Source organism: Haliotis asinina, chromosome 10 (assembly GCF_037392515.1).
Source record: "Haliotis asinina isolate JCU_RB_2024 chromosome 10, JCU_Hal_asi_v2, whole genome shotgun sequence".
Taxonomy (NCBI): Eukaryota; Metazoa; Mollusca; class Gastropoda; order Lepetellida; family Haliotidae; genus Haliotis; species Haliotis asinina.
The window spans coordinates 4566739-4592614 of NC_090289.1; the positions used below are offsets into that span (position 1 = coordinate 4566739).

Below are 25876 nucleotides of genomic sequence, written 5' to 3' on the forward strand. Positions count from 1 at the left end.
GGTTTGAAAGTCAGTCTCTGTAAGCTGGTGCATGTCCGTCCTGCTGATAGACACTGTTGTGGCAGGGTTAGGTTTGAAAGTCAGTCTCAGTAAGCTGGCGCATGTCCGTCCTGCTGATAGACACTGTTGTGGCAAGTGTAGATGTGACGCAGGTAGCCTACGCATAGATTTATTACTCCTAGACGTAAACAATAAACATACAACGCGGGCTTTGTGAAGACAATAGAGTACCCTTGCGCGTCAGTGGCAAAAAAATACATCTTTTTATTATTCAGCCACCAACAATAAACAAAAACAGTCAGATATGTCCAGGGTGTACAAAAGAGATAAGAAATCACAAATACTGTCACACACAATCAGTCTGGACCTCCTTTTACAACGCATTAAGGTGATCGTAAGCCACTAAAGTAACATCACTGCAATGTTAAAGGATGGGAGGTAACCTTTGTAAACGCTAGATACTTCGTGAAAGGAGACCCTGGTCTCGTTTTGGAAACTTCCTTTTTCCCATGTCAGAATGGAAAAGTGGTTATGCAATATATCTCGTATGTTTATAATCAGGTCAAAACATTCGCAGGTGTGACGAAGACAAATTGGCAATGGACGTGTTGTTTATGCCAAGACAACATTAATGGAACCTTGTCCATTGTTTCATATGCCAAGAAATGCAATAATTATGTATTCAGTGTCCATATAATGATCTTTAAAATTGTTATGATGATTTTATGAGGGATTGCTGCCTTTGACCTGAGAAAAAATGCATAATAAATTAAATGATCAGGACTGATGTGTGGATGACATTGTGCGCGGTGTGGATGGCACCGACGGGACCGGGAAGCATATATATGTTATCTATTTGCGGCCTCCGCCCTGGAAAAACAGTGGCTGTAAGTAATCAAGTAAATTTCCAGGAAAGTAATCGCAAAAGACAGACGAGCGAGAAGAAGAGAAAGGAAGCGCAAGTGACGTATGTCCATTTAGTGAATTAATTCTAAATGTAAATATCACCGATAAACAAGGAATAGATCCAAAGGTATGGTGGTATATCCGGCGTCAGTCACAGATTTTCAGACACGGGTGTGGTTATCGTGAGACATTGCACACTGTTATCGTCGTCATCCACAAGTAAACGTGACACAACAAATGGCATGATTATGGTGTCTGATTAGGGCCAAATTTTCAGGCGAGAAAGCGATGGACCTAAAGAGCTACCATACATGATCCTAATAGATGTGAAGTGCTTAGTGCACCGCCAGTAATAAGACGATCATGGCAGACAGCGACAGAATAGGCTTGTACGCTGAGTTGTCGCCGACAGTCTGGTCAGCTAGACACATCTCGGGCAACTGTGAGGTCAGGACTTTGCTGTAGGAGGATTTGGTGGACACGTCGCAGGTGTTCGTAGATTGAACCAGGCACTTGTTGCGATCGGCAGTGTCCCTGCAATAACGACCCAATCTGCTTTGTAAACATACCATTAGTCTTTCTCGATCCCATTTTATGGCCATTTTTAACACACGTCAAGACACAGAGAAAAAATGCATAATAATATTGCTATTTTGAAAGAACGCATGTGTTTCCTTCTGTTATGACTAGTAGTATACTTTACATACTTCTACCTCAATAACAGTCAGTAAAACCAAGTTCAGTGCAAGTATGCAAGCCAGTGATAGTTCACGCGGAGGAATTTAAGTCCCATTTTATCAGTCCCTTGTAACTTGTCCTGTATTAATTCAGACTACGGAATACATTTGGCTGTATAACCTAAGAACACATTAATAATTTCTTTTATTAAATTGATGTCACTTCGGGCGTATTGTGTACTTACTGACACAGATGTTTGAGAATACTCTGGTGAGACACTGAGCGGCGTTTTCTGCTGCCGTTACACGCAGTCTTCGTTGCTGCTACAACGCAGTCTGCGTCAAACTCTGGAAGCATAATAATGATAATAATAACTCCCTCATTGCCAGGTGAATTCACACACCTATGGTAACATCAGTTCCGTGGGACAAGTCCACGCTCTCTTCACGGACAGCTGGTGATCATCTAATACAATTGTGACTACAAGTTTACATGCAATATACTCATATGGCTATGACCGACTTACCTGGTGAAGTCCAGGGTTTGATTCCCCTCATGGATACAATATGTGAAGCCCATTTCTAGTATCCCACGCCGTGACACTGATGGAGTATTGTAAACGAGTCGTAAAACCAACTCACTCACTCACTCACCTGTTATTGTTTTACACAAGTTCTCCAGGCCAGTCTGTACTGTGCGGGTGTCGGATACAGTGGACTTGAGGCTGTCGGGGCTGCATTCACGCTGTACAAACAGTGTACAGTTGACGGCTTGCTTATGTCTAGATAATTCACTGCATGTACAGAAACAAATATACTCAGTGTAAAGAGTTGGGAAATAGTGTTGATAATAAGCCTATGGGTAAATCTGTGAAAGCCATTCCTGGTGTCCCCAGACGTCATATTGCAAAAAACCCAAATTCACTCACTCACTCACTTATATCCCAGATGCGATACTCAAGCTCTATTGACCTTGTAAAGTGGTTCCTGGTTACAGACTGACAAGTTTGAACCAGAGATGAGTATATGCCTCGTTTCATGGATAACAACATCTTATTCTTTACACGGCGTTTCGGCCCCTAATTACCTTTCTAGCCTATGGGTAAATCTGTGAAAGCCATTCCTGGTGTCCCCAGACGTCATATTGCAAAAAACCCAAATTCACTCACTCACTCACCTATATCCCAGATGCGATACTCAAGCTCTATTGACCTTGTAAAGTGGTTCCTGGTTACAGACTGACAAGTTTGAACCAGAGATGAGTATATCCCTCGTTTCATGGATAACAACGTCTTATTCTTTACACGGCGTTTCGGCCCCTAATTACCTTACTCGTAAAGAGTAAAAGGAAGTTGTTATATATAAAACGTGACATGTATTCATGTTCGTTCAGCTTCTAAATGCCTTTCAGAAACTTCAGAGATCATTACCTGCACATCTGTTGACTGTGATCGAGGGTGATTGTTCTGATGATGTACTCGCTATGCTGCTCGCTGGTGTCCAAGTCAGGGATGGTCAGCGTGAGGCCAGCGTCTACAAGACAGTTAAGATAGCCTCTTCTCACTCCCCATCTGCTGGAACAGTCGACTGGTACCTTCCTGTCAATTCCAAGGCTCTCATCTGGCGAAGAGATTATTCATTAGGTACCAAATGAGGCAAAACGCCCACAGATCTCCATAATCATTACTTCTTGGTATTTGTATGCACCACATTCCCCTATCACCTTGAATATACGTCTTCTTTCCTCGCTTGGACTAAATATGCCATTATTACAACACATGTTGGAAGCATGTATTGGTGGTAGCTGGAGGTGGGAAAACAAGAGGCACATAGGAACAGGTTTTCTTGTGTATGTAGCAATCCGTCACTGTATTCCAATAATATGACTCTGTAATAGTCAGTATGGCAGGTATCTAATCTGACACAATATTTAGGTATTTGTGTGTTGCGTTGACAGTCAGATATATAAGAGATTGTTTCTGAATCTCTGTCACACTGCCATGACACCATGTGACAACAATATGGCGCCGTGACTCTTTCCCTCACGCAGTCATTCTTACCAGTAAAATTTCGGCAAATCTCTGGATCTGGGATGGACAAGTGAAATTGTTGTAGCGCTGCATCGCCACACGATTTGAGGTGCTTCGTGCCACACAGACGAGCGAGAACATAGCTCCTGCAATGATAAAAGAATAACCTTTGAATATCATCGCACTTGACCTCACCAAGGGGTAGATGTTCACGGGCAAGGCTAGTGTGGGCTTTCAGCCAATGAGAAGCTGGCACGGTGAGACAGAAAATTGATGACAATGTCGCTAGATCTAACTCTTCGCTAGCACCTCTCAGTGACACAGCATTTGTATTGTCTATCAGCAGCAGTTGAAAAAGAGGTAGATGTAATTCTACGCCACATGGTGAATAAATCTTACACAAAATAGTAGTGGATGTAGCGCCGGCACCACCAGCAGTGGTACTAGTTGTAGCAGTTGTAGTAGTATCATTTATGGTTGTAGCAGAAATAGTGTTAGTAGTATTATTAACAGCAACAGCACTACCACAACTAGTAGTAGTAGTAGTAGTAGTAGTAGTGTGAAGGTGGTGGTGATGGTGGTGGTGTTAGCAGAAAAAGGAGGAGGTTCAATACCAAAATCACGTGGCCTGTAACTCTCTCCCAAGTAGTTGTTGTGGAGGAAGAAAAGGGGTATGAAGACGAAGAAAGGAAAAGAAGAAGTTGTAGTAGTTGTTGCTGCTACAGTAGTAGCAGTAATTGTATGATTACGTACGCGCATGTCAACCGAGTGGTCCAATCAGTAGTGGCTTCGTCACCAACTGGCTCAGAGGACCGTCTCGTGAGGTTCATGCAGTCTCGTATTTCCGCCATCTTGGATATCGTACAGTCTCTGATCACACCTGAGATGTAACGATATGACTATAATGTGGAACCAACACTACAGGCGGCACGGTTTATGCTGAGCCAGAAGACACCATTCTGTTAAACTCAAATGTGATGGTACACACAGATCTAGCGGTAAATAACATTGTCTTGACTAGGCAGTAAGTCTCCGCGACGGACTCGAGTCCTTTCATGGACATGAACTCCAGATCGCGAAGCAAATATGTTTGTTACTTGCGTGTAAATTGCATGAGCATAGTCAAATATTCGGTGTATGAACACACATCAGAACTATCATCAGAAAAGAATAAAGTAAATATTAGTATGAATTTTACTCATCCAATCAGTTGGCATCAGAAAATCGTAAACCCCATAGCCTATGGCCCAATGTTAACCACTCTAGGTACCCAATTAAGTCTCACCACATGCTCATGTTATTAACCTAAATGTCTTACATAACTAGATTATGTAACAGTTTTTCCCTACACCAGTATCCCCAGTTACCCCGGATGCAGGAAGAGAGTTAGTGATGGATAATGGTGTTCATCTAGTTTTCGTCCCCGGGTATGGGTATTACCGTCTGCGTCACTGCACTGGAAGTCTATTTGTTGCCTGATCCTCTTCTCCGTAGGTACTGACGCCTGGAGCACAGGACTGCTCTTCGTGCACTCCTTCATGATGTAGGCGGTACATAGCGTGGCGCTCACATATCCCTCTTTGTTTTCCGGTCTGAAACAGACATTAGCGATTATGCAGATATTAACACACACCATTCCATAAGTACAGGGAATCTCTTACGGAATCAGAATCCATTCTAAGTGGACTAAACCATAATCATATGTTTATGACTCAATATCACATTGTAATGGTACTATGAAGTTGCACTGGAGATAACACTTTGGGACTATTGCATATTTTGCTTCAGCGCGTCTGAAATTATGTTGCATAATGTTTGGCTTATTGGTTGATGTTCATTCCTTCGCCACCATTCGATATGGTTTCGCAACCCGAAACACACAAAAATACACACAAGAAAGCACGATCCTGGAGACAACCATCAACTTGGAGACCTCCAGCAAATATATCACGATAAAGATCTCGTCGTTAGCCCCTGGCACTCAATGGCACTTTCAGCAGAGTTACCTACTGGCAGAGTGTTCTGGTGGTGTTACTGTCCATCATCGCAACCAGGGTTTGTATTGCATTTGAGGACGTGTTGGCCAGCAGCTCCGACTCTGGGAGCGTTATCGGAATGTTGTACAAGTCCAGACATTTCTGAGACGCCTCGACGGTTGATGCTGGATCCGAGCAGTTCACTAGAGCCGAGAAGTTAGGGATGTCGTTACTGTCGGAGTAGACGCCTGGAACACAAACAGTGTGTGAGGTGAAGTTTTATGCCGCTTTGGCCGACGGTGGCTCAAGTTACCACCCAGTCTACCAGTCAGACCACAGTACCCTGAGCCGACTGACAGATCGAAAACTGTTTCGATTTTAGGGAATGCAACTGACCACATCTCAGGTATAACTCAACGTCATGTTCTTTGACGGCCCCTTAGGTCATTTGTGACAATCGATATTCAACAAACAGTTTATCAGGACACCATGTTTGAAATGCATTGAGATTCATTTCAGCTTTTAGCAGTATGAACAATACCAGCACCATCACAGGGCTGTAAGAGAAGAGCGTTTGACATGGGGAATCGAACACAGACCTTGGCTTACGCGTGAACACCTAGGCTACCCCACTACCCCACTACCCCCCCTTCTCTGTGTGTGTGTGTGTGTGTGTGTGTGTGTGTGTGTGTGTGTGTGTGTGTGTGTGTGTGTGTGTGTGTGTGTGTGTGTGTGTGTGTGTGTGTGTGTGTGTGTGTGTGTGTGTGTGTGTGTGTGTGTGTGTGTGTGTGAATTATAATTCACTCTAGCTGTTCCCCTGGTCTAGTACGTTACATGACGGGGCTGTAAGTGAGGATGCCTAACCTTACGCGTGAATGTTTGAACACCTAGGCTACTCCACTACCCCCCTCCCTCCCTCCCCCCTCTCTCTCTGTGTGTGTGTGTGTGTGTGTGTGTGTGTGTGTGTGTGTGTGTGTGTGTGTGTGTGTGTGTGTGAATTATAATTCACGGTAGCTGTTCCCGGTCTCGTACGTTATATGACGAGACTGTAAGAGAGGATGCCTAACCGGATGTTTATGACATGCATGACATATATCCGGAAACGCGCATCACAATCTGCTGCCTGGTTTACCGTACAATATAGAGACGTGAATGAATGTTGTGTAAGGCTTACATGAAGGTATAGTCCTGTGCGTATTACCTTGCGATAATGCTAGTACTTTAGTAAACAACAATACATCAACAGTTAATAGCAGGTATAAGTTCAGAATACTAGTACCGGAAGTACTGTCTATAGGATGACCTGACAGTATATTGACGGGTAAATTTCTTTCGTTTGTTTACGAAATCACACGTTTTAGATGCTATCTGAATCTGCCAGCGATGTGTTTTGTTGTGATCTTCTGCCGGAAATACAGATGTGGCTGTGGTCTTCGCGACTTAAAAGCAGGTTTAACTGAGTACTAGAATCTGTAATTTAGTGAGAAAGTGTAATCCCAAAATATGTGTGTAATCCGACGTATGTTACGGTTTAACTGATGTTTGTATAACACTAACCTACACAGCACAGATCATGTAAGCAAACGAGGTGCCTTAAGAGCGCACCATTTAATAATTCTGTTTTTGAGAATTTTTCACTTCTGTTTTGTCAGTACTTCAAAGTTGTTATAATGTGATTTGTATGACAAACGTTTACACGCAAGAAGCACAGAGGATATCACATTCCCCAAAACTATACAAATTCGTCTGATTTTTTTACTTTTCTTATTCGCCTAATTTTGTTTTAATAACTATCTCATCCCCAACCCCCCTTTCAAGGGGTTTTGCTTTAAGTTTACATACATGGATGTAACACTGTACGTACCTGCCACGACACACAATAAGATCGCAATTTGTACACCCCACATTATGTAGACTGTTGACGGTTTCCAGTCTGTCCGTGTAGTTTCGTGTACTGCTGTTGTTGATTGTACTTTCGTGTTCCTCTGCTGCGTCGGAAGTCAGCGAAGCCTGTCCTTATAAGATCTAACTTCCATGACGTCAGGAAGGTGTGTCGGATATATCCGCGTGCTTGGTACTAGACATATACAACAGAGTGTAACGATGAAATGGAAACGTCATAGCGTCACAATTAGATCCTATTTTTACACAGGATCATTACTAAGGAAAACATTGGCGATTGTCAATATTTGCATATTGTGTGTGTTTGTGTGTGCGTGCGTACGAACCTTCTGCAATAGACTGTAAATACAATGAGCAGGAGAGACCACATTCCACATGCATCTCACTCTAGTGGGACATATGCCGCATTAACCTTGCAAGCTTCAACTCTATTTCACAATAACGCCGTATTGGCCACACAAGATACACACATGCATACCTGTTAAAAGGTGAGGATCCTCCGTTTTGCATCCATTGTGATGAGAGAGTCGCGGTCAAGTATATGTTGCTTGACTGTGTTGAATTCTTTATCACAAGGGATAAATATTTCAATGTCAAAACTGTTACGGATCTTTTTACCACTGTTAGTCACTCATTTAATTATTTTGTTTTAAAGAAATTGATTTCATGATTGAATTTTGATTAATACGTGCTGTATAGAGATGTATTTTAATTATTGGTAGTACATGTATAAAGTAACAACTGATATTGTTAGTGGCTGTATTCTCAAAGGGGGTTAAAGTATCGCAAAATTATTGTCCACCTAAGAGGGTGCGTAAGTCCCAAAACTTTCATAGTAATTGTGCTTACCCGATTTTAAACGTAGTATATTTGTTCTTTTAAAATTTGAAAAAAAAATTGGCTAAACTATCTTACAATCGCCGGCAGCTGAAGGGACGGTGTAACTCTAACTAGGGTCCATGCAGATAGCAAAGGTACTGTAAGTCCCCATGGACCCTGGTATGGTTGTTGGCGGTCTATAGCCCGTTTTTATATTGTATCGTCCTCTGTAGAAAACTGTTTTAGATTTAATTTCTAGTTTTAAATATCTCTCTGTGATAATCTGGTTGTTTTACTATCCTTCGTTGACGGGGTTTTTAGCTATTCACTATTATATATAATCTTAATGGTTCTCTGTAGCGATGTGGCTGAAATATTGCCGAGGTGACTTTAAATATTAACTCACTCACTCACTATTATACAATAATTAATATCGGAAATCTGTATTCTCTGAATGTTCGAAATTTTGATGCGTTTATGTTTCAATATTACTATGGTAGTAGAATGTTGTAAAAAGTAATTTCTTGCCAAGATTTGTGATCATATTGACAGATCGGTAAAGAAACGCTAATATAAGCGGATCACGGATGGAACTCAGCTTCTGAGAACGTTTCTGTCTAGTCCCACACACAGAACCACAAACTATAAAACTCAACATACTTTAGCAAGTGTAGCTGCTTTTGACTACTGTGGAGCAGGTAGTGTTTATGCTGGAAGGGTGTTTCCTGTCAAGAACGATCTTCCAGTGTCGCCCATGTTGGTGGGTTTGGTGGCCACCCCTTGTTTTCCAGCTGTGATCAACGATGATATCCGGGATGTGACGTGTGCATCAGTCACCTATATATTCCCCTTCGTAGTGTCTGTGTCCAGCGTGCACTTACAGGACATTATCTTACAAGTTTGTTTTGAGGATGGTAAATATCCTGTAATAGAAATTAAGGTATTGCATTTTGCGAGCCTCGAATCCGACTACAAGATATTTGCCAGGCAAAAACACACAAGGATTATTTTTTATCTCTGTCTGAAAGAATACCTTCCCACAGACCCCTAGAAAACGGGATCCCTTTCAAGTTTACCAAAAATTTGATTGCAACAAGAAAAATATTAGGGTCGGGGTGGGTTTGATAGTTCAAAAGTCGAAATTTGTTTGATTGAACTCTTAATGATTGCGATCGATACCTGTGTGTCGATAATGCTACCCGTCCTTACAAAGATAGGTTCCGACTGAGATTTTTCAATCCATCAAACCCACTAAATCTATTAACATGTCTCTCCTGCACGTTGTACATGGATTGGAGATGGCTGACCTTTGCGACTTCGCGAAGCAACACTCCTGCGTGGTGACTTGATGTGGGAGGAGAGATCGAAGGGATGGACTTTGTTTTGTTTTGTTAATGAATGACTTGGGATTAACGCCATTTTGAACGGTATTCCACTTAAATAATTACAAGTCAAGGAAACGTTTGAGGAAACCCGACGTAATGTTGGTCTCAGACGTAAACCCATGTGCAGGAGTATGGTGCGTTCACACAAAGTGAGTGAATGAGTTGGGTTTTACGCCGCTTCTAGCCATATATAAGTAATGGCTGGGCTTCACTCATTATACCCTCGTGGGGAATCGAACCCGGACCTTCGGCGTGAAGAGCGAACGTTTTGCCCACTATGTTACCCCAACGCCAAACATAATTCGCGTTAATCAGAATTCGGGCCCCACATTCAGAGGTTTCTGGTGTGCCAACGGATGCCTTTGACGTCTAGGTCACCAGTGTCTTCATTAGTTTCACAAAAGTACTGTGGTGCTGATGTACATAGAGGAATAATCGGAGCGACCTGGCGTTCGGGACCACGATCACGGGTTTGAGTGAGGAACCTTGGACGACTGACTGACTGTCTCTGACTGTATCCTTATATCAACGGCTAAACTAAATTCAAACACCGGTATCCTTGGTTCGATGCATTACACAGTCTTGTGAGCCGCAAAGATGCGTCCATTGGTTTTTTGAATCCTGATTATCATCTTTGTCCAGGTTTTCACTTTATTCAAGGCTATAGAGACATCTTGTATTAATATTAAGGTATAATTGCGTATTAAGATAGAGCTTATCCAATATTAATCCAACACATATCAAACAAACAAACACAATACTTAAGTCGTTATTATGACGTCACGCCATAGAAATTACATTGTTTCAATAAGCGACAACTTATGCTGAGCGAATAATGTTTCTCGTCAACGGTCTAATTACGAAACCAAGCTGCAAATTGGTCAGCACCCGCTCCCTCGACCGTGACGGACAAAGGGACTGGGCTCCTGTCCACATTTCTTCACTTTAAACAGTCAGACGGCCGAATGCCCATCAGATGCCATTATTTAAAAGTATCCATGGTATTCCTTGTCTAAATGTAACAAAATATCCCAGCAGTGTAGTTTTTTTCTGATGCCTGGATGGTATAGTGACTGATCCAATTTGATCCTATTTCTGTGTTTTTTTACCTCGATATTTAATCATGTCATGTGAAAATATGATGTCTACAGGCACGTAGCAAGCCCTTTGTTTCATACAAGTCCGAAAGATTGCAAACCTTTTATTTAGATAGTTTGGAGGGTTGGCCCGTAGCAAAAATCATACGTAAATTTCGGTAGCTATGGTAGCTACCCTGGTTTATTATCTATGATAATAAAAACACACATTTGATTTATTTGAATTCGTAAACTAAAAATAACGACTTTGCCACTGGTAGAGAAATCTGAATATGTTGATACATAAAAGAACTGATTACACCAATTTACCCAAGTACACAGCAAATGCCTGTATGTATTCCTTCTAGATCTGTATCAACGAAGTTCCGTTGGTATCCTCAAAACAGTTTCGGCCCATAAGTGTTTTCAGGCTGCATGCGACGCAGAGATTACATCTTCCTTGCTGTAACTTGCGTTTGACGGTATAAACCTACACGTGTTATTTGTCATCATTCACTTGATGGTCAGTTAATGAACTTATAACAGGTTGAATTAGTGGTGACACCACTCAGATTACTCGACAAAGATTCTCATTTGGCATTTCTCCTGTATGGTGTAAATACTCAATATTATCTGATGTGGCAAGTGTATTATATGTTATGTAATATGTGCATTTAAGGGTTTATCAGCTGAGTTACAAAACAAACATCGACCAAAGGATTAACCGGTAACACACTGATTGATTAATTACTTTTATCTTCTGCAGCGGGTTTGTCAAAAGGCAGTGTGTGTAGATGTACTAATCTATACTGACTACACCCTGTCGTAAAGTGCGAGTGTAAAAACAACATCCTCCCGTCAAAGAATTAACGACCATTTCGTAGAATGATTGCTAAGTATTGGTGATCTAAATTACTTAGAATGGCGGTCATCATAAAATTAGTTGCCAGGTGTGCTATCTTGGGTGACCAATGAGAGGTTTATCAGGTTCTCACCAATGTGAAAGACCAGAAACGATGTGCCACTTTTTCGCAAATTAGACAGTTGTAAGACACACGACACAGAGTAGGATTATTTACCAGCTGCAGATGAATAGAATATTGTTCTTTTGTGTGGATATTGATGGATACATTCCTGAACAAGGTAGTAGTCTGATATTGCTATAGCATTAGTCTTTTTTAAATTCATCATTTGCATTTAGTGTTAATTTATTTGTTGTAGCAATCAGCAGAATCTATATGACAGAAAACACACACTAGATGGCGCATAGGGCGTGTGTGAAACAGGATCCACATTGGCAGTCTACACCATGTTTAAATGTTACAGTCATGTTAGAAAATTACTATAAGAATAAGCAGACCGTGCGTTCTTTTATTAATTTTCAAAATCATACAAATATGACAATAAACTAATTAGGGTTATGACACAAGATATAGAGACGTACATTAGCTTCGTTATTTTCCCGTCCAAATAGTTTTTTTCTACAATTTCTACCACTGGCAGATGATTAACCTTCAAAGTGTTTCATTTGTTTTCATAATACATTTGTAATGAAGTAAAAGTGACATCACCTTAGTTGATCTGTCTATGATTAAACTCTCAATTGTGCATACGGGCTACGCAGCAGAAGTCATGAACCAGTCACGAATTCTGGGGTATAATCCGGGTACTCACGGGAGAAAACAATAACAAACGGAACAACCAGTCCATGGAAATTGATGCTCATCAGTCCCCCACTTTTAAGCGACAAGCACATACATAACATATACATTGTTGGCTTCAGCAGAATTCGCCAATCCACTAGCGCAATATCACAATACAATCAACGAAAATGAATGTACCCATAAGAACGTACGTACTTAGATTTAACTGTACATATTTCACCATCCACATTCTTTCATTTCTCCGTGTCATTGTGTTAACTGTGAATATGGATACATATAAATCTGAGGGATTAGTATGTAAAGGCTATTGCCTACCCATCTCTTTGACGGACAGAGTAAAATATGTATCACTAACTTTGTACAGGATGTAGAAACATCTGTACAAGAGGAATATACTGGCTCCAGTAAATGTTGGACTTCAATATATCTTGATCAACGGAATTTCACTTTCAGCTCTATCGGCTTCTTTGGTGCAAAAACATCAAGGACTTTGAACTCTGTCAGTATATCCTGTAACAGAGGGAAACATGGTTACTACTTGCGATGTTCATGAATTTTCATATCAAATAGAGACGTGTGTGGTTGTTTTTTAATTGTTCTTTACGGATCAGTTTTCAGCACAATCAAACATCAGATTGCTCTAACTCTTTAGAGAAAATAGAAACACAATATAATAGCATAAACACATCATACTAATGATTAATTAAATGATCACATCTACGTTAAGTTCTTAGAGTGGCATTTAGAAGTTGGTGTGATGAACAACGGAGAGAAATCTATGGATATACATCATCTTCATGACAAGTAGCGACAGTGTAGCTATTCACTTGCTTGATAAAGGTGGCAGTCGCTACACCAGAACGTCGCTCATATTTATAATACAAAAGTTGTATATCCAAAGAATTCTCTATGCTGTACAGCTGTATAAGGTAATGTGCCTGTATTACTCAAGTTTGCACAATTAAGTAGTTTGCCGTGTAGGCCACAGCCGCCTATAGCGATGCTGTTCGCAGTGCAGAATTCCCTTGTGCCAGACACCGACAATTATCCTTGGTTTGCCACCCGTGCCCGTGGATCAACGGGAGAGGTAACCAAGTCTGCCATCAAGTTCGGTTGTCCTCCCACATGTTACAGGTGATGGGTTAAATGACTTGCTGAAACTGTGGTGGAGTTGTATATATTGCGTGTGGCACGGAGGAACAGATCTGTCAGTGAAAGTTTGCAATGGGAAATGTGTGACGAATGTTAACGTGTTTAGTCAAAGTCCTACATTAACAATGCTCCATGTGTTTTATGCTCATCACATGTAAACGTACCGGGGTGTCATCCAGTCGGACAAACTGGAGTCTCTGGAGAAGGCGCGCCAGCGCGATTTTGACTTCCACCAGGGCAAGCCTCATTCCTACACACTGACGTGGACCTTGGCCAAACGGCAGGTAGTACATCGGATTCATCTCCGACTTTTTCTCCCATCTGTGAATAATTATGCCATATTTCACCTAAAGTGCCGGATAGATTCCCGTGAATAATTTTACGTTTGAGTAACCATCATGAAAATATACTAGCATCAAAACTGTGGAGAAAAACGGAAACTGACATATTTGAAATGTATTTGCCACTAGTTTATAATTTGTGTGTGAATACATCATGTTATATACCAAGTGGTAAAATGTAACTCAATCATATTTGGGATTACAGTTATCATTAAAGTACAGATTCTAGTAGTTTTATTGGGTTGAGTCAGGGTTTTGAACCCACTTTCCCAGTCAGGCACTTAACCTACAGTACACTAAGTCAGCCATCTAACCCAATCAGCCACCCCGGCTTCCAGGCTACCAGTTGTCCGAGGACCATTTTTGTAGAGGCCGCAGTGACTATCACGTTTGCTCCATCCATCTTTCAACAAACCATGTAAGATGGTCGCATGGTGTTGATTGTTTGTTGCTTATAATATCCTACAAAGATTACTGAGAAGTAACCCAACCTTTCAGGTTTGAACTTCAAGGGTTCTGGGTAGATGTCCGGGTTCCTTTGTATCTGGACAACAGGCACGTTGATATATACACCCTTTGGGAACGTCCACCCTTTGATCGTTGTTGTCTCAGACACATAGCGCTGCAAACTGCAACCATAATACACATATCGCATATTCTTGGAGAACTGAACAGTGAAGCCACGTATTCTCTGTTCGAAGACTGAACACAGTAAACGATTGTTATCACATGAACAAGTTTTATAAACACTACATAATACAATTATCAAAATCACGATTGCCACAAAGACAATGTACATCTACTGCAATGGGCAGTCTACGATATTAAACTGATAGTCTTTAACTCGTAATACATAATGCATTTTCGGGATGAAAGTGATCTCAACATTTTAACAGAACCGACTGGGATATGATGAATGACGTACTCTGCTATGACGGGATACAGTCGCAGGGTCTCTGTCACCACTTGATCCATATACACCAAGTTATGGATGCTGTCATAGTCCGGTTCTTTCTAAAAGGTAACAGAAAATATCGAAATATCTAATTATAAGCCAGATCTAAGTTCACCTATTTCTAACCACTTCTATTGTCAGTCTTCAATGGCCGTCACCTATCTACATAGTCGTATCAAGTCTGCTTCCATATTTCACGTGTTTAAATTTAGTAATATCAAAGGTCATCTGGAGATACCCCACAAGCAGAAAAATGATCACACAACACACATAGGTGAGGCGTACGTGTCCTAAAGAAAAATTCATAACACAACATGATAATATAACCTCGGTGAGACTTACACCTCCGAGGACTGAATCTATCTCTTCTGACAATTTCTGTTGAACGTCGGGATGAGTTGCCAATATGTACGACACGTACTGGAGAGTGCTGGCCGTAGTTTCGTATCCAGCCAGAAAGAACACGAATGCTTGTCCAATCATTTCATCGGTTGACATTTCTGACATAAAATTAAGAAATAAGTAGAGTGCGGAAATATAGTTCAAAATGGCATTCTGAACATTCGGCAGGAAATATTTGAACGATTTCTCCACCCATGTCGTGAGACAACATCTTGACACATTAGAACCTATGACAAGCCAGTCAGTAAAATACGCTGGGGCATGTGGCCTTTATAGAATGGAAGCGTGTGAAGTCATTAAGCATTTGCAGATTGTGGGGAGAATTACACCCAAACAACGAGACTTGCCTTCCTTCATGCAATTTAAACCTTTCAGGGATAAAACTACACAAGTATGCATGATCTGGATTGCGCTCACGTGTTTGGCTGTTCAGATTATAACATAAGATATATTTGAGATTTAAAAACAATTACACTTTCTCAGTAAGGAATAGATTTTAGTACTTTTGATGGGTAGTGTCCATCCAGGATTCGAACGCACACTCTCAGTGTCAGGCACTCATTCGACAACATACAAAGTCAGCCATCTAACCCACTCAGCAACCGTGGCTTCCAATGGCTTAGTTGTCTTTTTTCTTTGATTTGAACTAGCTGCCAGTAACAAAATCTTTCTGTTTTGATAGCAAAGAAATATAGAACAATGTATTGCATTCATCATGGTTGTTTGTTGCACGTCTATACCATGTAAACCAACCATTACATACTACATATGTTGAGGATATATGTCATGAACATACTCTTATGTGATTGCTCATTGTTCCCGTTTTCGGTGACGTCATTCTCAGCATTCAGAATCAGCTGGAGGAAGTCCCCCCTGTGCTGGAAGAGAAAGTGAAACAGCTGTTAAGCCGACTGTAAGTAGCAAACAGGGGTGTATTGCATTAGTCGGTAAATGGCACTGAATCCGACAATTAAAAGCAGATTTTCTGCATATGTATTTGGATTTAAGCAACTGGTTCTTTAATCTGTTGTACACATTTCACGAAATAGTCACATTTATTGGTATATACAATTATCCGATTAAGTATCCAAATATAAAATATTCTCAAATATACGGAAAAAAGCAACTAGCGTCCTTCGGCAGTTTCAGTTGTATATTCCGTAGGGACTGAAATGCACACTCTTCCATTGTTCTTATAACAACTAATATATCAGTGTTTCACGGAGTTCAACTTAACCACACATAAAGTCAATTTTGAACCATCAAAAGCACTGCAAAATGATTATTTGTATGTAGTTTATTTAAAACAGCACAAAGCTAAAATCACACGTGTCTGTTTTGTACATGCCAAGTGTTCAGTAGTGAATAGAAACCTACATTGTCCGGGAGGGCCTGGCTGACCTTGGCTTGGCATATTATCAAGACAGACGTCGTCGCGTTGTAGCCATTCGATAGTGTTTGAACAGACTTACTCTCATATCATCCTGGTTGGATTTTATGTGTGCCTTGACATTCACACAATCACTCTCTTAAAGGTCACATGCAACGTAAAACACAACTTTGCAAGTTCTGGTAACTTCGGTATGCACTTACCGAAACAAATAATAAACAAATGCCAATTCAACCTATAAAGTTGAAAAAAACGCGATGAAAAAAAGCCCGCGAAATCAGAGTTCAAACGTTTCACTAAATCCCCCCCCCCCCCCCCCCCCCCCCAGCGCTGGGGGGAAAACTGGTTTCAACAGCTGTGCTGCGCTGCGTCCATAACGCATGCGCAGTGAATACGTTCGCGGAGCTTGAAACAGTATGCATGCCCAGCGTCTGAGGTCGTGAGCAGTAGTCTAATCCTGGTTGTGTACACAAACAAGTAAATAATCTACTCGTTACGTAGAAAAACTTGCTGATTGTGGTAAACAGTCTCTGTCACAGAGAAAGCTCAGTTTCTGGTTTATTCACACCTATATGTCTGTCTGCTAAAGACAACATGCAATACACAGCTACAATCATTGACCACGTGCAATTTGAACTTAACACCTATCAGACTATACGACATAAAGAAAATAAGTTGATTTATGACTCGCGCACCCGAGTCCCGTGTCTGCCACATTATGTAATCAGGCACGTGTGATACACATAACATGTTTTATGTCTGTGGGTTGCAAACAAACTACATTGACGAATGACAGATTCCAGCCACGCAGTAGCCTACCATCTCTACTGACATTTGATTTTTGATTGGATCGAGCGCAAATTCAGAGAACATGTATTTTCCAAACCCAACATCTCTACATACATTCTTCATGGATAACGACTTCTTTTAGTGTATATGATTTTGTTTGACAACAGTGTATGAATCCATACTGAAACGACGCATCAAGTACACAAAAAGAAGTTGTTATCCATAAAGAATCTTACTTTCTTGTGACTGGCTATACTTCTAAAATGCCCATCAAACAGATCATCTTTCTGTACACACAATGAACCCTCAGCATTTCAGCAAACGAAACAGCCAATCGGAAGCCGTCGTTACACTTGAGTGCATATTCACCCGATATGACTGGGTTCGGTCTCCCGAGGGCTTCGTTTCGGGGGAAGTAAGCCCAAGTACAAAATATTGCACTATTGAATCGCGATTGTACTCTTATAATTTTGTTTATTTGTTTTTTTAAAAGCAGCAATGTATATTATATGTCATGAATAAGTGATAAATGTGTTTTAATTATGTTTGATGTTTTGGTTGCATGTGACCTTTAAGGTTTAATGCCTCATCATCTAATTTGTGACGCGCATGAATATTCAGATAGTACCATATCAATTTACCTGTATCTCACTATAACACAATTTCACGAATCTCACTAACTGAGCATTTTGTTGAAACATACAATGGCTCCCCTGGACTAACCCCAGCCAGCCAAAAACACCACCCCAAGTTAGCCGAAGCCTACTCTGGCTGTGTGAGAGACCTGGTTTGACAGAATCTGATAGGACACCACGAACGGGTCAACGAGACTCCCTTGCACTGTTCCCATCACTGACTAAATAGCATATTCACATCGGAAACATGAAACACCAACTATACCTACACGTTGATCTTCCTCCGGTTCTGACCTCCTTTGCTTGATCATATCTTTCGCAGTGTTCTCAAAAAACTTCTTAGATGCCCGAGGTATCGATGAAAATCCTAGTTTGGCTATCAATGGTTGTAGAGACGGAAAGATGACTGAAATTAAGTGAAACGGTGTCAGTTTCATCAACTAGGTTTGTTAAAGAAAGCTAAACAAGTTCGTAGAATTCTTCACATGATTGTCGAAATTTAACATTTTAGGTATTATTAGATTGGAATGAATTGTTGGATTATGGGACCAAATCAAAGATTTGAATCCAGAATCGATGAATCTGTCTATCTAAGGGAATCAACTATGAACATTAATTCTGTCTCACAACTAGAAACCTACATATGAGAAACTTTATTTCTAGTGCACGAAAACGTACGTTTCCCGTTATTTAATCAGGCAAGATTTGTTTTCAGTGAAATGTGGACACTCACGTGCAATGAACAGCATGGGGTTTTCAAAAATATTATTTTCAAATACTTTCTTAGTTGCTGTAATAAAACTGCTCTCGAGTTGATTTTGGGACTGGGTGTCGATGCCAAAAGCGGTGCTGGCGATGGAATCCATGGAAAAAGCACCAAAGTAACTGAAACAATATTCACAATGGCAAATCCAGTACTGATCAGCATGACAGAAGTGGTGTAATTAAACCGATCTCCTGCGTGAAACTAGTTGACATAATCCTGAAAGTCAGATCCTAGATTTTCCAAGCACTCTTAGCGCTAAGATAGTCGTCAGTTAATGGTAATGAATGGTATTTAAGACTGTCTTAGAGCTAAGAGAGCTTCGAAAACAATCTAAGCCCAAGATTGTAAAACTTATGGTTCCGCCAATATTTGGAGACATGAAAGACGATTGACTAAACCTACCTCCATTGTTTAGTACAGACAGCTGTACAGTACTGTCATGGTCGACTTTGATACTTGAGAAGTAGGTGAGGACTGTTTCTTCGCTACATTTTGAATGTGACATTGTGTGATGATTGACAGAGACAGAGACAGAGCGCTTTCATAGTCCATACACCTTTTGTTTCACACCGTGACAGACGCTAAAGCTGAGGTTTTTTTGCCTTATGCCAAAGGATACAAATTAAATATGCCTCATTTGCAGACATACCAGCATGTTGTGCCGAAGCGTATTGCTAAAATCTGGATGCCACACATCAGGCTGACAGACCACAGAACACTCAGCATATGTACATAAAGGTCTTACGTTTTCACCTGTACGGTTTCTCCAGACTCAGCGGCGGCAGCAAAGTTATCTGTTAGTTTTCCGGCGCATTTGTTCAATCCCGCACACATCTGAAGCAAAAGGATTAAGTGTTAACCTCTCTCTCTCTCTCTCTCTCTCTCTCTCTCTCTCTCTCTCTCACACACACACACACACACACACACAAGCCAGTGATATTAGCTTCCCTTTTACCTACTTGTATATTGGCTAAGGATGGCCAGTAGATCTTCAGTTATTACAGTGTGAGATAAATTTGTTTTGAGGGGCGAGGGACACCAGAAGTGGACTTTAACCTTAGACCACCCCATTGCCCTTGACCGTCCGTCACCTTGTGTCATGAGTTGACACCAACCGCTACCGCCGACGTGGCGTTTTCACGTACCCGTCGAAGCTTGACACCGCTGAATGTTGGACTAATGATGTTTCGTAGTCTTCTCCAAGCTTCACCATGCGCATTGAATAGATTAGTGGAAAGGGGATAGTCATCGAGCTCAAACGTCTGGAACATACAAATATATAATTATAATGGACACAGCGTGAACATTACATATGAACACCGTGTTGCCTCATTTACCTCATACCAAGAGGGATCTAATCCCCATACACACTGACCATAATCGCAGGTTTGTCCGTGAAACACCCATGCTCACGGGTTTCACAAAAGAGTACAAACTCCATGACGTGTACAAAATTGATGCTCCCAATAAAACTGAGTGTCCCCATTCCCCTCCCTCCCTTACAATAATCGTCATTCACCCAGCCACAAATCATCAGCGAATCCTAAGACATTGCTAGATATTTCGACAACGTGTCCATCTGTGGGATCCGTTGACAAAATTGCCTAATTGCTAAGGCATTGTCGGAAATAGCAAAAGCTGTTTTTAGGCTGTTTCCCTGTATCCCTAAAAATTACATAACAGTAAATAGCATATGTCGAAATAAGTCACTTCGACCTAACTGGGCATTCAGTGAGATGCGTAAGAGGGTATCCAGAAATGCATGTTTACTCATACAATCGGGCAAAATTTAGAACAAATACATGTTCTGAAACCAATAGATCAGATTATAGATGACAATTAGGTCGCTTAGCCAGATATGACGACGGACCGTCGACCCACCTGGCATAACGGGCCATCTTAAAGATTTTTTCTTTGTTTTTTCAAGTGTGTAGAATATGTCTCATCTATTGATTAGTATCTTACGAGTCTTTCTTTCATAAAGTTTATGTTGAGAAATGTAAAAGAATAAGACACCTGATACCCAGAAAAGCATTAGAATATATAAGTAGCATGACCAGCCGGAGATCGACAGGACTGGACATTATTTGTATTGTTTATGACATGCCGTGTACTTCCACAGTTTAACGTCCCTGGGTGATTATTATATATTAGATGATGTCTCTCGCCCCGAGTCTCCGACAACAATCATGGACAACCACTCCTACCTGTTTCTTTGTAATGTGATGCTGAGTGTCCATGGTAACTACGTCTTTAGCAGTTTTTGTCTTGACAGTTATTATTTTGACGTCAGCTATCGTTTATAATGAAGCTAAGTCTAATTTCAAAATGAGCATTTAACAAGTGTCCTTTGTAATACAATATCATCGCACCCTAATTTGCGTAATGCGATGATCTGTTCCAAATACGTCGCTTTGGACTTGAATCTGCATTGCTCATTTCTGCACTAATCTCTCCTGAGTAAAGTCCTTTATTATGTTTTCTATCTCCCTGCCAGTGGAACTGTAGTTAGGTCGAACTTAGTTCAACAGATATTTTACACTTTCACAACAACTGCGGATATAAATTTGAAAAAAAATCCAGTTTCTTTCCTATTTCCGACAGCACTCGAGGAACTTGTTCAGTTTATTTTCACCACCGACTATCTGCCACTCACCAGTCTGCTAGAGAAGGTCTTAAAGTCCTTTATCAGAACCTCCTTCAGGATATCGGGGTCAAGCACGTTGACCATGGGTAGGCCTCCTAACCACAATCTGCGAAAGGAACCTTGACATTTCAGCTGACTTTACAGTCATGAACTTGAATCCTAAAGTCATTAGCTTGACCAAAACAGTTATCCTGGCCCCAGACACAATCAACCTCCCCCTGTAAGCACACCCCATCTCACCAAAACACACAACTTTTAAAAATATATTGTAAAAAATTAATTGAAGTTAATCTACTGTATAATCGTGTTATCTATGCTTATGAATTTATACAATACCCGAATACGTCTCCATACTGATTGCCCAGCTTGTTCTCCAGATCGAAACCCTGCAAATTAGTTTAGATTAATACTACTAGCAATGGGTTACACACAGATCAGAGATGACTACTTAATGTAATGGCCGTTCAGGCTCTACAGCGGTATAATTATCTCACCTGCGGAACAAAACGATGTTAATACACAAGCATCTACATTTCGTACAGAGATTTTTTGTAAATGATATGCTTGGACATCTTTTAACTTCTAGGAATGCATGAACACATAAAAGCGTTAATTTTAGATTAATGGACAAGTGTTACACCAGTTTTCCGTCAAAGTTTACCGACCACTTCACGGAATGGTGAGTAGAGTAAATGTCTGGGGACTATATATGCGTAATACGTTTTAATATGTGTATTAAAAAATGACCTAGCGGTCGATAGACGGAAGAGCTATGGCTCCTAATTGCCTACATCTCTTATGGAACGCCGAAGATCTCCAATGTAGATGTCAGGTTCTGGGCCAGGAATACCTGCGTTCTTCATCAAGCGGAACCGCCATTTACCGTATCTGGAGAAAACAAGGACGATCAGCATCATTTCCTAATTCAATGAGGAATATATCTTTAAGTCATCAACCCCTCGATATAATCATGGGACAGTCCGTTTGGCTCAAAGGGTACCGATGAATTGGTCTCAAACTTGAAAACTAGGGGTTGGGGGTTGGGGGGTAGGGAGGTAGATATTTTGAGTTTCATATTATTTATTTTACTTGTTACAGATTAATAATAAATTTATTCTACTTGTTATAAATACTCTCTGCTTTCATTTCATTCCGTCTTTGTGTCTTTGTGTCTCCCTAATATACGATAGTCCATATGGTGCGGGTAGATGTCAATCACACGTAACACGCTATAGAATCTTATCCCGTTTCAAGCATACTCGACCAGTGAAGGTGCGGGTAGATGTCAATCACACGTAACACGCTATAGAATCTTATCCCGTTTCAAGCATACTCGACCAGTGAAGGTGCGGGTAGATGTCAATCACACGTAACACGCTATAGAATCTTATCCCGTTTCAAGCATACTCGACCAGTGAAGGTGCGGGTAGATGTCAATCACACGTAACACGCTATAGAATCTTATCCCGTTTCAAGCATACTCGACCAGTGAAGGTGCGGGTAGATGTCAATCACACGTAACACGCTATAGAATCTTATCCCGTTTCAAGCATACTCGACCAGTGAAGGTGTGGGTAGATGTCAATCACACGTAACACGCAAAAGAATCTTATCCCGTTTCAAGCATACACGACCAGTGAAGGTGTGGGTAGAATAGGTCTTCAGTAACCCATGCTTGCCAGAAAGGCCAACTATGTTTGTTGTAAGAGGCGACTAACGGGATCGATAATTTGGCTGAAACATGTCATCCTTAACCAACTGCGCAGATGCTGTTGATCATAGGATTGCCTGGTCCAGGCTAGATTATTTACAGACCGCCGCCATACAGTTGGAATATTGCTGAGTGTGGTGTAAAACTAAACTCAATCACTGTCACTCAAGCGCAAGTGATACACGCCGAAACGTCCCTATTGTGAAAATAAAGAAGTTGATTATCCATTAAGTTGCGTAATCTCTATATCACAGACCTCTAGAATGCCCCTCAAAGAAACACATTACGTGTGTTGACAAAAGACGATATATCAGAGTATTTGTGAATTTTGAAATGTAGGATACTTACGTATCATATAATTCGTGGTAACACCATTCAAAAGCTTCACAATAGTGAATACATGTGAATCCTTGACATTTATACTCCTCGTCTCTATTATTTGTTTCGATCACACCATCCGTGACAAGGCCGACCGAGTCAGTCGTATATCATACAACACAAAAGACCTTTATGTGCACCTTTGAGTGTTGATACTGTGTAAAACATTCGTTTTCTGTAGGTTTGTTATGACAGTAATGGTTCTGAGTAATATACTGAGTGCATTAACTAAACTGCTTTGAACAGGACTAGGAAAGCACGTCTCAGAGTGCGGCCCACTGACTCACTCGCTGACTACCGATGAGAGCGAAGTAAATACTGGTCTCCCTTCTTTTGTATTGTGCATGACTTAACGTAATGCAGTACTGGCGAGAAGGGAAAGCATACAAGTTAGCTGTGGCGTAGCTACCATTATCAAAATGGCCCGGGCTTACACGTGATTGTTGCTAGGTTGGACAAGCCCTCAATACTGTCAAAATGTTAAGCTTTGCAACGTATGGGGCTTACACCAGAAAAATGGTTTGCTACGCTCTTGGTGTGTCTATTTTAACTCATTTTAGCTAATTAAAAACAGGAACTTCCGTCATCACATGTGTTAGAATATAACTACAGTTTACCTTGCCCAGTCTTGCATACCTAGGTCCATGACTAGCCCTATGGTCTACACTTTACCCTGCCTAGCCTAATCTGTTTCCTAGTGTATGCTGTAAACGACAGCCTTCAATAGGCCGACCTCTAACCTGGCTTCTAGTGTGTACTGTAATCGACCATCTTCAGTAGGTCGGCCTGTATCATGCATTTTAGTGTGTACTGTAATCGACAGCCGTCAGTAGGTCGGCCTGTATCATGGCCTCTAGTTCGTATTATACCCGGATTATCTTTGAATAATTCTACAACGACGTCTCTCGTGTCCACTGTACCCTGCCAAGGCTTAATGCCAATACACAGCCTGAAAACGAATATCAACAGCTTGGCAATTTTCCAGATAGATCCCGACGGAGTCAGCAGAGGAGAGACCACTGAACGTCAACCCAGCCTTGAATACATGACACAATAACGCGACCTCGGTTGCACGATCCCTGCACCGTACCCCTGTCTCCAAGTCACCAAACTAAGGACATTTCTGGAAACCTGGAGGTCCATGAATACTTTATGTACAAAGTTAGACTGCACACACCCTCTTGACCCTATTCTCAACCAGGCCGACACTGCATGTACAAACTGCCTGTGTCCAACATACACAACACCTGATAATCATGTAACAAATCTGTAATCAAATGATGCATTACTTACATGTATACAAACAACAGGAAGCCCGCGAGTAGAGTCAGGGGCAGGGTAAGATCAACACCCAGGATCTCCATTGCTGGGGTAGCTTGAGGTGGTTCGCAGTCGTCAGCTACACTGTGAACTGTTCACTGAACAAACAGCTAGGGGTCGTCTTATTTACATGTCACGTGAGCTCTATACTCAGGTCATAAAGAGAATGTCATATTATTATATACAGGCCACTGGAGCTTTTAATGGTAAGAACTGCTATTAGAAAATTATACTGTCACAGACGGTGTCCTGATACTATAAACACTGATATCAGTGTATTTTTGTCACTGACGGGGTCCTGATACATAAACATGACTTCGGGGTATACACGGTCGCTGACCCGTGACGTGACATCCTTCTACTTGGGTTTAAGCAGTGTAACGAACAATACTCACTTTTTTTAGATGTTTTTGAACTTTTGATATCATCAGCCAAATCATTTCTTTGATAGGTATTCTAGAAGTTGAGTTGATGAAGAACGATGACAATTTTTATGGATATACAACTGTTATTCTGTTAAAGGCGACACAGTACATTTGCACCCTTATTTTTATTAGATTTTCATATAATACATTTTCAGCACAAAATGTCATCCTTGTACACGCACGCACACATACGCACACAGAGGAAGAGGGTGCGCATATGTACTAGTACGCCTTATCTCAGAGCGAACGCTGTCTTCAAGACTTAAAGTAAACAATCTAAATACAATTTCAACATACTTACATTCTTCAGTGACCCCGCTGGTCCAAATCCTGCAGCTCCCCCACGTTAAACTCGTTTAGACTTCTTTCTTTGTATCTGTGAGGTCGAGGTCAGGGCTGTGGACTGCGGAGACCGCTGTCACCATGTTTTTGCGGAGCCCACGACATACTGTCTGGAAATTACTGCCATCAAAGAGACGGTATCCACACACATATAATCACACTTCCATTTGTGGTGGCTCTTATAAATA

General features: G+C 41.1%; 2 protein-coding genes across 2 annotated transcripts; both read right to left on the minus strand.

Annotated features, from left to right (window-relative positions):
- Positions 1-210: 210 nt before the first annotated feature.
- LOC137298079 (uncharacterized) lies at positions 211-7574 on the minus strand. The gene is made up of 9 exons (XM_067830146.1): positions 7454-7574; positions 5624-5837; positions 5054-5205; positions 4367-4493; positions 3644-3759; positions 3014-3203; positions 2238-2377; positions 1829-1931; positions 211-1440 (listed from the first exon to the last, which is right to left on the minus strand). The coding sequence occupies exons 1-9, from the start codon at positions 7494-7496 to the stop codon at positions 1242-1244; spliced, it is 1284 nt and encodes a 427-aa protein (XP_067686247.1). The 5' UTR covers positions 7497-7574; the 3' UTR covers positions 211-1241.
- A 4554-nt stretch (positions 7575-12128) lies between these two features.
- On the minus strand, positions 12129-25056 carry LOC137297709 (cytochrome P450 3A29-like). Its single transcript, XM_067829635.1, has 14 exons — positions 24895-25056; positions 22304-22400; positions 21849-21898; positions 21522-21618; positions 20011-20127; positions 19611-19699; positions 18833-18984; positions 18369-18505; positions 16082-16163; positions 15226-15383; positions 14854-14942; positions 14420-14557; positions 13752-13908; positions 12129-12945 (listed from the first exon to the last, which is right to left on the minus strand). Exons 1-14 carry the CDS (start codon positions 24963-24965, stop codon positions 12868-12870), a joined length of 1512 nt encoding a protein of 503 aa, XP_067685736.1. The 5' UTR covers positions 24966-25056; the 3' UTR covers positions 12129-12867.
- Positions 25057-25876: the final 820 nt, after the last annotated feature.

Coding starts and splice junctions, on each gene's coding strand:
- LOC137298079 (XM_067830146.1), bottom strand. CDS start 7,496: ATGTGGGGTGTACAAATTGCGATCTTATTGTGTGTCGTGGCAG. Junction 4,494..5,053: donor CCAGTGCAGTGACGCAGACG/GTAATACCCATA, acceptor GTTACATCTCAG/GTGTGATCAGAGACTGTACG. Junction 3,204..3,643: donor GATTTGCCGAAATTTTACTG/GTAAGAATGACT, acceptor TCTCTTCGCCAG/ATGAGAGCCTTGGAATTGAC.
- LOC137297709 (XM_067829635.1), bottom strand. CDS start 24,965: ATGGAGATCCTGGGTGTTGATCTTACCCTGCCCCTGACTCTACTCGCG. Junction 16,164..18,368: donor AACCGGAGGAAGATCAACGT/GTAGGTATAGTT, acceptor TTTCTCTTCCAG/CACAGGGGGGACTTCCTCCA. Junction 12,946..13,751: donor TCCGACTGGATGACACCCCG/GTACGTTTACAT, acceptor CCTCTGTTACAG/GATATACTGACAGAGTTCAA.